Source organism: Solea solea, chromosome 1 (genome assembly GCF_958295425.1).
Source record: "Solea solea chromosome 1, fSolSol10.1, whole genome shotgun sequence".
NCBI lineage: Eukaryota > Metazoa > Chordata > Actinopteri > Pleuronectiformes > Soleidae > Solea > Solea solea.
Window position 1 is genome coordinate 31,048,608 of NC_081134.1, and position 15,183 is coordinate 31,063,790.

Consider the following 15,183-nt stretch of genomic DNA (forward strand, 5'->3'; position numbering starts at 1 on the left):
ACATGCCCCAGCATTCTACCAGATGTGGACTCTAGCATGTTTCAGTCCATTTGGAGTTGCCTGGCAGTATTTAGCAGAGTATTGAGCATACTGTCTACTTTTGTTTTGTTTTTTTAAAAAATTGTGGAAAATTGCTTCAGATTTGGAATTACATGTTGTTAAATTGTAATAAAAATTAGGTTTTGGGTAAAAAGATTTTGTGTTGTTTTTTTTTGGTGTAACTTTTAACTTTGTAGCACATAGGCAGAATTTTTAAATCCATTTTCTCCTGTAGTTCCGAAAAAGTTTGAGGTCAGAGACATGACCCTGTGTGTGTGTGTGTGTGTGTGTGTTTGCGTGCATGTGCATGTGTGTGCATGTTGTATTTGCATGACTCGAAACATAAAACAAGCTCTCATTTTACTACCTCGCATTTTCATTTCCACGGCTGAGACTGAAGAGCATCACTGTTCTCTGGTGCCGCCGTTAAACTTCATCTGAGGGAACAGCTGAGTGACCTATTCAAAGGTACGTGGACACACACACACACACACACACGCACACACACACACACACACAGACAGTGAGACAGACAGAGAGACAGGGACTTAAAAACTCATTCTGTCTCTGAGACGCCGGGTCAGGTTCCAATCAGGGAGGAGTTTCCCTCGTCTTTCCGAGCCAATCAGGCCTGAGCGGAAACAGGTCAGGTAGCCGAAGAGGACCTCAGAGAGAGAGAGAGAGAGAGAGAAAGAGGGAGAGAGAGAGAGAGAGAGCTGAGGCAGGACAGAGTCACCACACACACACACACACACACACCAGGAGGTAAGACAACACACACACACACAAACACACACACATACCTTTAACCCTGCAAGATCAGAGCATGCTGTCACATGAGTGTATGAATGCAGACATGGCAGGTACTTGTGTGTGATGTGTGTGTGTGTGAGTGAGTGAGTGAGTGAGTGTGTGTGAGTGAGTGTCACAGCAGAAATAGGACAGTGCCATTTTAGTCACTAACATTGGAAGCAGTGTTTTTAAGGACCGAGGTGTCGGAATGTGATGAAGACGAGAGTCAGAAAATGGACAAACTATGTCCTTTTAAAACGTGTATAATTATGATAAAAGCAGACAGACGTTATGTCTGAGTCTATGGATGAAGTTTGGCTGTCGTCGTCACATTTTATGGATAAAATATAAGCAGGTGTGCCATTTTAGCCTAAAAGTTTGGTTTTAATTTCTCAATTTCTCAATTTATTTTCCCTCAACAGTGCCTTTTATTTTAATTATAGCATTGAAAAATCAACAGATTACATGTCGTTCTTGTTACTAGACATTTGTGAATATTATATATGTATCCTTTAGTGTGCTACATTTAAAATTATTTAATTGAACAAAACTTTACCATGATGTTTAAATTATGGGCCATAGTTGTCTTTTCTAAAATACTTTAATAAAGCGTTTGTTGTGTTGCTGTTTTAAGTTTGGTCCTGGTAGTTTAGTTTTGCTCTTGTCCCAACAATTATTAAGGTGTTTGAAATAGAAACTGAATATTTAATGCGTGAATGCTTTAAAATAAACCAGTGCTCGTTACTTTAAACATACTAAATAAACAAGATTTTATATTATTCTTATGTGTCATTCATACGTTTGTGTGTGTGTGTGTGTGTGCGCTTCATTGGAATTAATTTAAATTATTATTATAATTATTATTTATATCATATGAAAACATCTCAAAGAACCAAAAACTAATTTAAATTATGGAAATCCAAATATACTGTGCCATTGTTTGGCTATGTTTTGGCTTGTCCGTGTGTGTGTGTGTGTGTGTTTAAAAGTGTGTGTGTACATAGATAGAAAGCAGGTCCCTTCTGTGTATCACTCATCTATTTATAGTGAGAACAAATCCCAGATATGAGAGGAATCCTTCTACCACTTATGAGGCGACTAGAGAGAGAGAGAGAGGGAGAGAGAGAGAGAGAGAGAGGGAGAGAGCGAGAGAGAGGAAGGAAAAAGTGGAAAGAATCAGATGGAAATAAGGGAAAGAACGAGTGTGTGAGAGACACAGAAAGCTGAGCCGAAGTGAGAAAAGTTTCTTCACAAGCCAAAGAGTAGGTAACAGGTACGTTACATCTGCTGTGAGTATGTTTGTGACTGTGTGTGTGTGTGTGTGTGTGTGTGTGTTACTTTCACACATTTTTGACCTAACTTTTTGTTTTGTGCCATAAGTCATTTTGTTATTCTTAAAAGTCCAGTGTGTGAGAATTACTGACCTCTAATGGTGAAACTATGGCGAAACCTGGCTGGCACACGCAAAATGGCCGCCTCTGTAAAGTAAAGGGCGTTACCTACAGTAAAGTACATATAAAAGGTTTAACCCTTAGAACACGGAGCATTTAGGCTGCTTTTTTCCATTACTATGTTCAAACATATACATATATACACAGAGGCTATAAGAATGTGCAATATAGAGTCTTATATCCCTTTTTCAGCACAACCTATAGGCAATCCAATGAGAATATTATCATTTGTTTCCATTTTCACCAACTATAGAAACACAAAAAGTACAAAAAAATTTAATTTGCGTAATTTGGAAAAACGTCACAGTTAAAAAATGTAATAATCTGTGCCACGTGAGCACTAATAGTTAATCTAAAGGCTTTTTTACTTTGCAGTGATTACACATTGTTACGAATACACTTTTATTGGCCAATAAACAGCTTCTAAATATTACACACTGGACCTTTAAAGAGGTTCCCAAGAAATGTGTACAATGTGAACAAGCGATTCATTTAGCTTCTGCAGCCGGAGTTGAGTTACAATCAGAAGAAGCTCTGGTCATTTAAATCACGATATGCAAATATTCCGTCCCCAGATACGATGCTAATCAAATCACATGTTTGCATTTAAGCCGTCACAGAAAAAAACAACTAGCTCTCAGACGTCGTGGCCGCTCCTTCTTCTGTTTCCTCTGCACCACAGAGTTCACCACATCGCTAACACTTTAGCACTGTTAGCAACTCTTGCTGCTGCGTCGAGCCACGTCAGAAACTGCTTCATGCTAACTGTTTTAACACCTCCAACACAAGTTGCTAGGCCTGCTAAAGCTTACAGAGTTAAAACTACACGTTATTATCAAACCAAGTTACAGAACTTTAAGGTTTAAGCTTAAACTTAGCTTAGCGTTCGGACACTTTCTTCCCTGACTGTCACAAGTTGGGCTTCCATTACACCCCTGGAAATGTACTTTGTAGAGATTTAAGAAATGACGCTTTTATTTCGCAAAAAAACAGAATGGGAAGACAACTGTTTTTCCCCGTTTTAATCCTGTTTTTCCCCATTTATCATCGTCTAAATATGTCTCTTCTCCTCAAACATTAGTCTTTTTGCATCCAACAATAAAGCAAACTTGAATTTCTTTGCATTACAAATACAGTATCGAGTTATTTACTCTTGCTCATGTACATGCTTTTGCCATTTTGCTTTTTTAACCATGCAGTCTTGTTGATATTACACTCTTGTCCATGGTCACACACACACACACTCGTCAGTGAGTCTTTCTGTGTGTGAGTGTGAACACATTGTACAATAGGAGAGAAAGTGAAAGGGCTTGACAGGCTTTGTAGAACCTCATCATCATCAGAGAGAGCAGCTGCTACTCGCAGCCAACATAAATATGGTCTCAATGTGGGTCCAGGCTGTGTGTATGTTGTCGCACAAACAACACCGTGGCAACCGTGTGTTTCAGCCTCTGTCGCGCGGCCTCACTCGCTCAAAGTGTCTCTGCTCTTCATTGCTCCTGAAAGATAAGTAGGACACGGAAACTTCTGCGCCAGAGAGCCACTTGGGTATACTGGAGGTGTTGATTCATGAAAAATGGGAGAGAGAGGACGTTAAACAATGAGTAGAAGAAAAGAGGCTGAAGTTTGAATGCACACATCGTTAGTGAAAATTTGCATTTACAGTTTAATCCAGCTAAGGCCGTAGTCCGACTAAGATGCGTCCGAGTTTTCATGTGGAGGAGAAAATCGATATACTGACATGTATACGTGTGACTCCACATGTCATGTCTTGTCATGGCTCTGTATGATTTCCAGCAGAGGACATTTTGGTGCATGCACATAATGCCAAGTCCAACTCCAGTCTGACTAAGCATACACATGCTGGAGTAATCAGACTATGAATCGCATTATCCAGGTACCGATCAGCTCAACCTTGAGACGTCTAAAAGCTAAAAGTTGTCCAGATGATTGCAACACACCCTTGTTGTGTTCACACAAAGCTTAAAATATTTGTCAAATAGAGTGAAGTTAACTGGAGGCTCTAAAATATTCATAGGTAAGGTTGTTTCTCATCATCTTTTGGTCCTGCGATGGATCAATGATCCCAATATTTGTCCAACAAAAAGAATGACCCACAAAGACGTAAGCTGTAATAATAATAATAAAGGACTGGTGTTTAGTATCTTCTATAACACTTAAATTAATAATGATGCTGCAACAGTGGAGTTAATGTGGTGACGCTGACCTTTGTCTGTACATCATTCATCTATGCAAAGTGTCTCTCTCTCTCTGAACACGAGCCACTGTTGGACTTTTTATTTTGTCGTTCCCCCTCCGTCTCAGTCTGTCTCTCATGAATGATTCAGAGATCACGTCCTCTTACCTGATTCTGTCTGTAAGGGTCGCTAAGCAACGGAAATGCTATCCCAGGCCTTTAAAACCAGAGAACCAGAGTCCCGGTGACCCCCAAAGCCATGTCCTCAAAATAACATGAGTTTGACTTAGATGCATTTGGATGGACTAACTTATTCCTGACATTAAGAACGTTGGAGAAAACCCACACACACAAGGGGCAAACCTGGGTATTTCTGCTGCAAGGCACCAGGGCTAACCACTACTCCATGGTGTGTCCCCCCTCAGAACAGCCCACAGTCATCACCTTATCGCCAAAATTGTCGAAAGGCAGGCAACAGAAAACAGAGGTATCCTGGGAATTCTTTTGAATATCTAATCCTAAACCCAATTCTAACCCTAAATCCTGGTCTTAATCCTGAAAGAGACCTTTGAAGGATCAGCCAACATGTCCTCACTGTCCAAAAACACCCAAGCGTCCTATGGTTTATATGTGTTTTTGTTTTTTTGTCCTCACAAAGACAGAAAACACACAGCTGAATGTCTTTAATTTCTGTTTCCTTCAGGTCAGTGGACTTACTCTGGGGGATTATGTCTAAACCTTCGTCCAACGTCAAGGCCCTTCAGGTAAAAGACTTTCACCTGCACACACAATTATATATTAACGTATGACATAAATAATTGAGAGAGAGAGAGATAGTGTGTGTGTGTTACTAACTCTAAGGGGTAAAGAAAATATATAAAGTATTTGTCACATCTCATGGTGAGACAACAGGTTGTAACACATGTAGGACTCTCTAAATCAGTCTCTACGGTGGCCTTCACATACCAGAAAGGATGCCATTCTTCTTCCATTACGTCGTCGGCTTCCAGTTTGAAATGCGAAACATTTGCTCCGTTTGGTTTGTCCGTTAAGGCGTCGCATGACAGATGCTTCTGTAAAGGATGGATCTGGAACACTCTTGGTTTCACTCTTCACTAGATGCCAGGAAATCCTACAAACTGGTGCTTTAAAGTTATTAAAATTTCAGGTTTGGGAATATGCACTTGAACTCAAAATATATCATAAACAGGAGCTCATCATATGTTGTCAGTGAAAAAAGAAATACTCCAACTTGAAACAAAAATGAAATAATAATAATAATGACAATAACTGGTACAAATTTACATGTTTTTATGTTGGTATGATAAACACGCTAAGACGAGTTTGTTCATGTATGAAGCCAGTTACAGGGCACTTCCGGTTTCAAAAGACCTACTTCCTGTGTGCAGGTCTTGGTACGCACACATGCTCAGGGTGGGCCCCTGGTCTCTGGATCTGCTCGAAGTTTCGAGCAGATCACTCGATGTACGGCCAAGTGAGAGGGCACTTCCTGTTTCGTGGTGAAATGGCAGCTAAATTCAAAATGGCTGACTTCCTGTTGGGTCAAGTTTATGCCCATAGACGTGTTCGGGGTCGTTCACGTATGAAGTTTCAAGGTCGAAATCTGCCAAATTTCTGATGGTTGCTGTGGCCCTGCCCTTTTGAATCCGCGAAACCTATTGATAGCACTTTGCCTTTGATGCGTCTAATACAAATTGACACTTTTTTTTTATGTTGGTGGGAAAAATGCGCTCAGACGAGTTTGTTCATTTACATATCGTACAAATTGCCAAAATGGACGCCAAAAATTTGAAATGGCCAACTTCCTGTTGAGTTGAGGCCATGGTTCCAATCGACTTTTTTGTTCGTCTTGGGCTATAATGTCTTCCCGCCAAGTTTTGGGAACTTTGGTGGAACAAAATTTTCGGGCAATATGACAATATCGCATTTTCGCCAGATCTGACTTCTGTGCTACGTTTCAAGAGTTTTTATGCACGTTAACCCCCTCAAAAGGTTAAACAGGAAAACCACATGTGAAAAAAATGTTTCCGACATTAAATAATTTATTGGCAAAGGCAAAAACACAGAGAGCTGTGACTGTGCAGATACAGTATCAAGGCATCGTTAGTGCAGAGCTGTAGCGAGGCGAAGGGATGCAGAGTCGTCTGTGTTTCTGTTGTCATGGCTTCCTGTGTGTTTCTTCTTCTTCACTCTTCTTCATCTTTTCATTGTGCTCATTTTCATGTCTAACCATGGGACAGGCATCAGGACATCAGGACATCAGGACAGGCTTTAAATACCAGCACAGTACAAACATAAGGCTCTTATCGTCCAAACAGGGAACAGCAGAATAGACATCGTCATAAAAAGATCAATTAATTAATGAATAAATAAATGTCAACAAAATAACAAAACTTTGTCCAGACGTTTAAAAAAGCAAACTGAAATCACCACAGTGATTCCCAAACATTAGTGCAGGGACCTACAGATGGGTCGCAGGAGATTTTTTGGGGTCTTTATCAAATCAGAGTAAAACGAGTAAAACTTGGGTGACATCAAAAAGTAAAATATGGAGTTCCACAGGGATCAAACTTAGGTCCTATTCTTTTTTAAAATGTTTACATACTGGGGTTGTCACCAATGGGCACAGCATTGATTTGGGTCAGTGGTTCCCAGACACTGGGGCTGGGACCCACAGATGGGTTGCAGGCGATTTTTTGGGGGTCCCAAAAACCTTCAAAATTATGCATTTTAAGTTGCTGCAGACTCTTTTTGAACTTTTTAAACATACACTACAGAGTTAAATGGAAATAAAATGAAAATAAAGAGTCTGGAACAAGTCTCACTAAGTGTAAAAACGTGCACAAGCAGCAGGAGAATGGTTCTCTAACAAACTGGAACAATCAAACTTAAAAACTGACTCATTGGACTATTTGTTTCACTCAGTGGTGACAAAAGGAGCAATAAAATAAACTTCAACATAGTTTTCCTTTAATTTTCCAGAGCCTGAGATGTTGTTATTGTCATTTGTTAAGAGTGAGTGTGATAATTGATGTTTGTCTAAAGATCAGCAGTCATTTGTCCTTTCTTTGCGATCATTTAGGATCAATTTGTGGCTGTTTTTATGTCTCTATGTTGCTCTTTTATCATCACTCTTTGGTCATTTAAGGTATCCACGGTTACTTTGCATCGTTTATGTTAGTTTTTTGCATCTTTGTTTGCTTGCTCTGTGTCTCAGCGTGGTCATTTGACTGTCTTTCACATAAGAAATGTTAACTATCACCATGCCGTGACCCACCCGTCGTCCTAGGGGCGCCGGGTCGGCGTGTTCATCGTTGCGCGCTAAAGCATGAAAGACAGTAAAAACCAATCCCAGCCAAAAGCGACGTCACAATAACACAAAGCAAACATGCTGTGAAATGAGGTCCACATGTCGTCCATAAAACGTCCCCTTGAATGTTATACTGTAATATAGTTTTTTTTGTAATTTCAGAGGGAAAAATAAATAAAACTCTTTCATAATAATAATAATATCCATCATCGTCAGTGTCACGCATCTATCTGTACAGCTGTACAATATGAGCATATATACAATACATTACAGTACAATACAATACAAAAAAGACAGCATGTTAGAGGACGCAGCAGGAGAACATCAAGGTAGCAGGCATTTGTGTGTGTGTGTGTGTGTGTGTGTGTGCAGGTTTTACTCATGTTGTGGGGACCGGAATATGACAACACACTCACGTTATGGGGACCTGTCTTCTTACATTTCTTACATAACATATATTGTGACATGTTGAGGTGAAGACCTGTTGTTTGGTTAGGGTTCAGCCAAATCTACCTTTAAGTAAAGACATTTTGAGACTGGTCCTCATAACTTTAAGGTGCTTTTTGAGGATTAAGACTTTTAGTTTTAGGGTTAGAACTGGGGTGTAGTATTAGGGTCAAGTTAAGGGTAAGGCTTAGGACATCTTTTAGCGATAATTAAAGGGCCACTTCACCCAAAGTAATTACTTTTTTTTTACTAATTTCCAGAGATAAATGTGATATTTCATCATATAAGACAGTGGATCTGAGACACATGTGTCATTCCCACAACAAAAGAGGATGAATTGTAAATAAATAAATAAAATTGACAGAAAGTTGACGTCAAAGTCACTTCCTTCAAAGAAAATAAAAGCCCTACACTGCTCTTTACTGTAAAGTTTCATGAGTAAAAAAATGGTCAAATTTGGTCATAAGGAGAGAGAGATAGAACACTGTGTGTGTTTGAGTCATGAAAAATCCGTCTCCATGTCTCTCAGGCTAATTTGAATATTCCGATGGGAGCTCTGCGTCCAGGGGCGGGACATCCTGTCAAGAGGAGAGAGGAGACAGTGGACACAGAGGAGGTAAGACCAAACAAAACAAACACAAACATACAGGTAAGAGAAAGTATTTAGTATCTGTAAATCCCCCTTTATTTGTTGTTGGTAAAGGTCCATTGTGTAAGAATTAGTGCCATCTAATGGTGGGACTGCAGACTGTAACAAACAGTCTTTAGTCTTTGCCTAAGTGCGTCAGGGAACTATGGGAAAGGATGTCATTACATGGCAAATTACCGTGGGAATAATACACAACAATGCCTTATATGGACATCATTTTATACTGCTACCATTTTTTTGGCAATAATTGTTTAAATAAAATAAATACATTTCTTCTATGTTCATGAAAAGGAGGCAAGTGAACCTGGAATGGTAACGTATTTCCAAATTTCACAAATTCAATCTGATTTTAAACATTTTGAGTACTTTCTGCTCAGGTATATGTTTATATAGTTCAAAAATTCATCAGACTGCATATAGGTTGTGCTGAAAAAAGGATATAAAAGACACTCTATATTGCACATTCTTATAGCCTTTGTATGTTACTGTACATTTGAACATAGCAATGGAAAAAAGTAGGCTAAATACTCTTGAGTTCTAAGGGTTAAATTAGTGACACGCTTAGTTTTATCATGGTTTGTCTGTTCGGGCTTCCGTAGCTACATGGTGACTTCCGTAAAACAAGACCCTTCCCTGAAGTACGTATAAAAACTTATACTTCTAAAAACAAAGCGATTAATACAAGCACACGATTTTTACCAATAAACTCAATAATTAAATGGCACACACTCGACCATTAAGTGGCAGTAATTGAATTTCATTAACGACATATTAAGAGAATATAAACCTTGACTCAGGTCAGTGAGTCGAGTCAAGACTTCAGAGTAAACATAGTGAAGCAGTGTTTAGCTGTAACAACCACATTCTATTTTTCAAAAGCTTATTCTTCTTTTTGCTCTATTTTAGTTACGTTCTCTGTTATATTTTATGTTATAACTGGGTTTTGTGTGTGTTTTAATACTTTAAAGTAAAGCACATTGAGTTGATTCTTCAGTGAGTCAGAGATGGAAACGTTCCACACAAATACACACAAAAAGGTTTTTAATCCGACAGCAAATGCTGTGAGGACGGTGAGTTCAAGGACCATGAAGCGATTTCCTGAAATGCATTTTGTCGTCTTATTGTATATGTTTTTGTTTGTTTGTTTTTCCTCCTCCCAAAGGCTCAGTCACCACCAGAGCAGCAGCCGAGCGCTGAAGCTCAGACACCCGAAGAGAAGAAGCCGTTGCCGGGCGCCGCGAAGCTCCCCGGCCCCGTTGTCAACCTCTCAGAGCTGCAGAATGTCAAGAGTGAACTACGATGGGTCACCAAGGATTAACGTGTAAATATGTACATAAATGTGAGAAAACGATAATATTTCTTGCCTGTTTTTCATATCCTGTTTTTACTGTGTGCAGCAGTGTTGGTTTTGCAGTTGTGGTCATGGTTCACCACATGGGGGCAGTGTGGGCTGCTCAGCTTTTTTGTTTTGGGTCAAATAGAGTGTGTGTTCATGTCTGTGTGTGGGCAGGAGGGGGTGAGTCAGGCCCTATATTTATACTGGAGTGTGTGTGTCAGAGTGTATGAAAGTGTGAACTTGTATTTGTTACCTCTTTTGGACATTTTCTGGCATAAACAGAACCAGTAGTCAGTCCTCATGGAATGGAGACCAAAAACCTGGTCCTAATGAGTCAGAACCTCATCTTTTTGGAACTGGTTAAGTTGAAGTCTAAGATTTGAATTGTGGTGAGGTTAAGGTTGGGGTTAGGCATTAACTAGTTGTGTCCTGTGCTGTGATTTTGTCAGTGGGACACAGAAACCACAATATTCAAACAATGTGGCTGTGCTGTGTTGGAGATAAATGAGAGGAAAATTAGAATAAATATTATTTTCTTTTTCAGGCAGAGCCGCTCTAGAAGAACAAATAGTAATATATATACATACTTTCCCAGTGTAAATACCAGAAATAATATGTAATATGTAACATATATATATATATATACATATATATACGTGTATATATATGTTACATATTACATATTATTTCTGGTATTTACACTGGGAAAGTGATACAGTTATGGCAAAACAAAATGTTAATAGCAGCATATATGGATGTCCAAATAGCAAAGGAAAAGAAGCAAAAAAAAAACAAGGTTATTTACACGGATGATTTAGCACAAGCCCAAAAAGCGTGATATCAGTTTCTGTTTGTGCAAAATCAAAACAACAGTATAGTTTGAAAATTGTGTATATGAGAATTTACATCATTTTCTGAGTTAGCTAGAGTTTGGAAATGAGCTGATTAGCTTACATGTGTGTATAGTACTAGCAAAGCTATATGTTTTAGCTAAAGCAGTGTTTTGGAAATTAATGCAACAGTACGGTTGGAGAATTAGCTAATTAGCTTACATGCGTGTAGAGTATGCTAATGTTTTAGCTAAAATATGTTTTTTTTGAAAATTTAGCCAGAAAACTTAAATTTTGAAGACAAAACCAGAAACAAACTGGGATACGACAATTAATCTGTCTCTGTCTTTTAAGCTGAAAGTGAGCATAGCAACACTGAGCTAAAGCTTTTTATTTAGCATGGTAATATTTTATGAGTGGGAAAGTGGTTAAAACTTGCACCTCTCTGAGGGAAGTTTCTGTGCAGAGTTTATACTTCTTCTGTTTTCAGTAAAGGCTAATTTCCTGAAATTGTGATAACATAAATGTCCACATGGAACGTTCCCTGCGAGACCCCAGGCCACATGTTTCAGAAAATATCCGATTGAGCCGGATGTGAGAACGCAGCGTTTAAACTTAATGATGCAGACAATTACAATGACAGTGATGTGAATGGCACAGTCCAAATCCAAATCCCCGAACCCAATTGTACGGGCATTTCGCTTTTGACGTCACATCTGGAAAGTAAAGTTTGGGCAAAACCAAAGCTGTTTAATCAAAGGACATTTCCATTTTGAAGTCTTAGAGGTGCTTCCGTGACTAAAAACCAGACTCTTTGAAATGGAAATAAGCTGAATATTTAATATCAAAGCTCAGAGAGAAACTGAAATGGAAGTAAAAAAAAAAAAGGGGTGTGGGATCAGATAATGAATCAGCTACATCTCCTGCTGCTTCTTTGGGGTCAACAGCTCTTAAAAACCACTCTTTATCTGTCTTTTTGCCCCTCCCGCAGGATCCCACAACACAGAGGGAAGAAAGATAATCTTCACACTCACAGACTTGCCCACTGCTACAGACGGCTAACGAATCCCAGACACAAACAGCTTTCTGCAAAGCCACTATCTGCAGAAAACATTTGCCTTCTACGACCACCAGAAGGAGGCATGGCATCCATAAACTCTTTGACACTCTAAGAAAGTGTTAGCTGATCCCGTTTATCCACATGTAGAATCGTAAATCATACAAAATAGCCGTGCTGTAAAGATGAATCACTCCTCTGTACCTGTGACGTTTGAGTTGTTTTGCGTTGAATGGATATTCTTTGCTTTTTTTTAATTATTATTATTTTACTTCAAGTCCAGATCACTTGACATTGTGATTTCCTCATCTATCTCTTTTTCATATGCTGTCAAAAGTGGATTGACTACTTTGATTGATACTATGCTCTCTATTAAAGCTGGAGTGCAGGAACGTTTACATATTACTGTCTGTTGCATTAAAGCTCTTGCCAAAACAAACAAAAAAAAAAAGCTCACACAATACAGACTGATACTGTATATACAGAGTTTTAAATCTGCTGACCATGACTACATCGCTGCATTGTGCATTTATTGGCCAATAGTGGCTGGTTTGTTAGAGCTGTGGTGGTAAGTTGGTAAATTTTGTTAATTTAGAAATGGTCTTTATGTAATTACTCACACTGCCAGAGGGGGGAGACAAAGGTTCTGCACTCCAGGTTTTAACTATTCCTTATCTTGCTCTGAGTTGTGCTACTTTTCAGGGTAAAATTATTTTGTTGGTTAAATGGAAACTACTGAAATAAATCAAAATGGTTCTAAAAAAAAGAAAAAAAAAACCAAGTCCAAATTGAGGTTTCATTTGTAGAATAATAGTAAATACCTTTTTGTCTTGCTTAGGATTTTACTTAACTATAGATAATGCCCAGGGCATTTGGACATTATTATCTAGAGAACAGAGGAATTATAATCATGTTCTTCTGAAGGTGCAAGGCCAACAGAATACATAGTCCAAAAAGTAGGTAGAGCCCAAACATTAACACTTACTCCATTTCCACAAAAACCTTTAAAAAACATTTTTTGATGATTTACTTTATTTGAACTTGGTATTCTCTCAGACCTCTCAGATAGTGCTGTCAAGTGATTACATCTAATCTCACCTAAAAATTGCTGAGAAAAGCCTTTAACTTGATGTATTTTCATTTAAATTAATTATTACGGCAGATCAAAAGATTTGAACAGATGCAGCAATTTAAACTCTGATGTGTTCTTTTGTCAAACTCCAAATATTTAGAAAATACAAATAAAAACACCAGGTCCATTATTATATACAAACATTCCAAGCCTAGTACCCTGTCGACTAGTTCCACTTCATGTGTACTAACTTGTACTAGTACAAGTAGAAGTGGAACTTGTCGACAGGCTAGTTCCGATTAAAAAACAGAACTTTAATAGTTCAGATTAAAAAACATAACGCACTAAATATGACTGTAATTGATTAATCGCAATTAACGCGATAATTCCTCTCCATCATCTCACACATGCCCTAAAAGTCTTTTGAGGAAATTCAGTAAGTCTGCTGACTCTCTGTACTTCTTCTTGGACACTTTCCAGAGTTTGACATTAACAAACGAGTGTCGCAGCGGGAGACCGTCTGTGTGAGACACCTTCACGACAGCAGGAGGATCCACGTGAGGAGGTAGTGCCTGACCTGAGCATGCAGGAGACTAAGACACAGTATTCTGAGATTAAACTATGGGCCTGGCAGGAGAGAATCTCTGGAGAGTGTTGTACACGTTACAGCTCCTCCGGCCAATCTGTCAAATCTGTATTTCTGGACTTAAGTGCAAGATGTGTTGACCACTTGACCCCCAGACTAAAATATCTCAAGAACTATTGACAGGAATTTGACATTTAATTTGTACCAGCATTTGTGGTCTCGTGTGGATAGAATCTAATGACCGTGGTTAATCCCCAACCTCTGCTATATTTTTGCCCTTTTTTGTGGGTCATAACACCCTCTAGCACCACTGTAAGTGCACAATAATAGGTTTGGAGTGAAACTACTGGATGAAAGTTATTGTGTGAGGGAAATGATACGGTATGGACTTCATAAACGTGCCTGGTTCTGGTCCTTGAGCATTTATTTACACATCATAACGAATGAAAATGTGATAATCCTCCTGATATTTTAGTTTACGCCCAGTTTAGCAGTAATTAGGAAATGTCAACATGCTAAAATAAACTAAGCTAAGCATTGAGAGCATTGGCAGGCATTGAAGTTGCTCGTCACTGCTATGTTGGCATGCTAAAATTAGCTAACAGTGCAGCAGGGTCACAGGCAGCTGGTTGGCAACATGGTTTTATTCCTTTCATCTTGCTCCCTTGTCATTTCTCAAAGAAGATAAATCATCTTGCCGGTGCAGTTGACAGCTCGGCTAACAAAGACGTCCAAAGAGAGGTGACAGTACGTGACGGTAACTCTTTTAAGGCGACATGAGTCAATGTTTTGGGGGGTTTTTTGCCCTCGAAGAGACTTTCTTCTTGGCTGTGGTTGTCAGGAGATTGACAGTTAAAGAACAAAAGGGATTTCAAATAACCTTAACATATATAACTCCATATATGCCCTTAGCAAAAAGTAGTTTATTCAAGTGTACTACAAGTATACTTATTTTATACTAAAACTGAGGCAGTGTACTTGAAGTTTACTTTTTATATACTATATATACGAAAGTATAGTGAAGTATACTTGGCTTATCCTGAAAAGTATAAAGAATAGTCTAAGACTAAGTACATTAATACTAAGACTTACAATTACACTTTAATACTGAAGCTTATACTAGTACTTTAGTATACGTTTAGCTTCTTTCTGCCACAAAGTACTAATACTTAGTATAACTTGATCCAAGTACAGAAATAAGGTCAGGTCATTGACCCCTACATTTACATGGCCGTGGCTCATCTTTAAAAGTTTACAGTAAATAGTATGTGTGCTCAATTGCATTATCTTTATGTACCTTAAAAACATACACAAGAACAGAGAAACATTTGACTTGAGTTTATTTATTATGGTTTAGTTGGCCCAAACCATAATGCTGACATCAAAATGTGCCTTT

The 15,183-nt window shown here is 38.6% G+C and overlaps 1 protein-coding gene across 5 annotated transcripts; it reads left to right on the top strand.

Annotated features, from left to right (window-relative positions):
- The first annotated feature begins 485 nt into the window (after positions 1–485).
- Positions 486–12,531, top strand: smpx (small muscle protein X-linked). 5 transcript variants are annotated; one of them, XM_058650700.1, is made up of 5 exons: positions 486–507; positions 5,183–5,243; positions 8,787–8,873; positions 10,069–10,245; positions 12,064–12,531. In XM_058650700.1, exons 2-4 carry the CDS (start codon positions 5,208–5,210, stop codon positions 10,222–10,224), a joined length of 279 nt encoding a protein of 92 aa, XP_058506683.1. In that variant the 5' UTR covers positions 486–507; positions 5,183–5,207; the 3' UTR covers positions 10,225–10,245; positions 12,064–12,531. The 5 variants fall into 5 exon arrangements, with proteins under 5 accessions (XP_058506683.1, XP_058506681.1, XP_058506680.1 ...); XM_058650698.1 differs by lacking the exon at positions 486–507 and adding an exon at positions 751–804; XM_058650697.1 differs by lacking the exon at positions 486–507 and adding an exon at positions 1,957–2,104.
- The last annotated feature ends 2,652 nt before the right edge of the window (positions 12,532–15,183 follow it).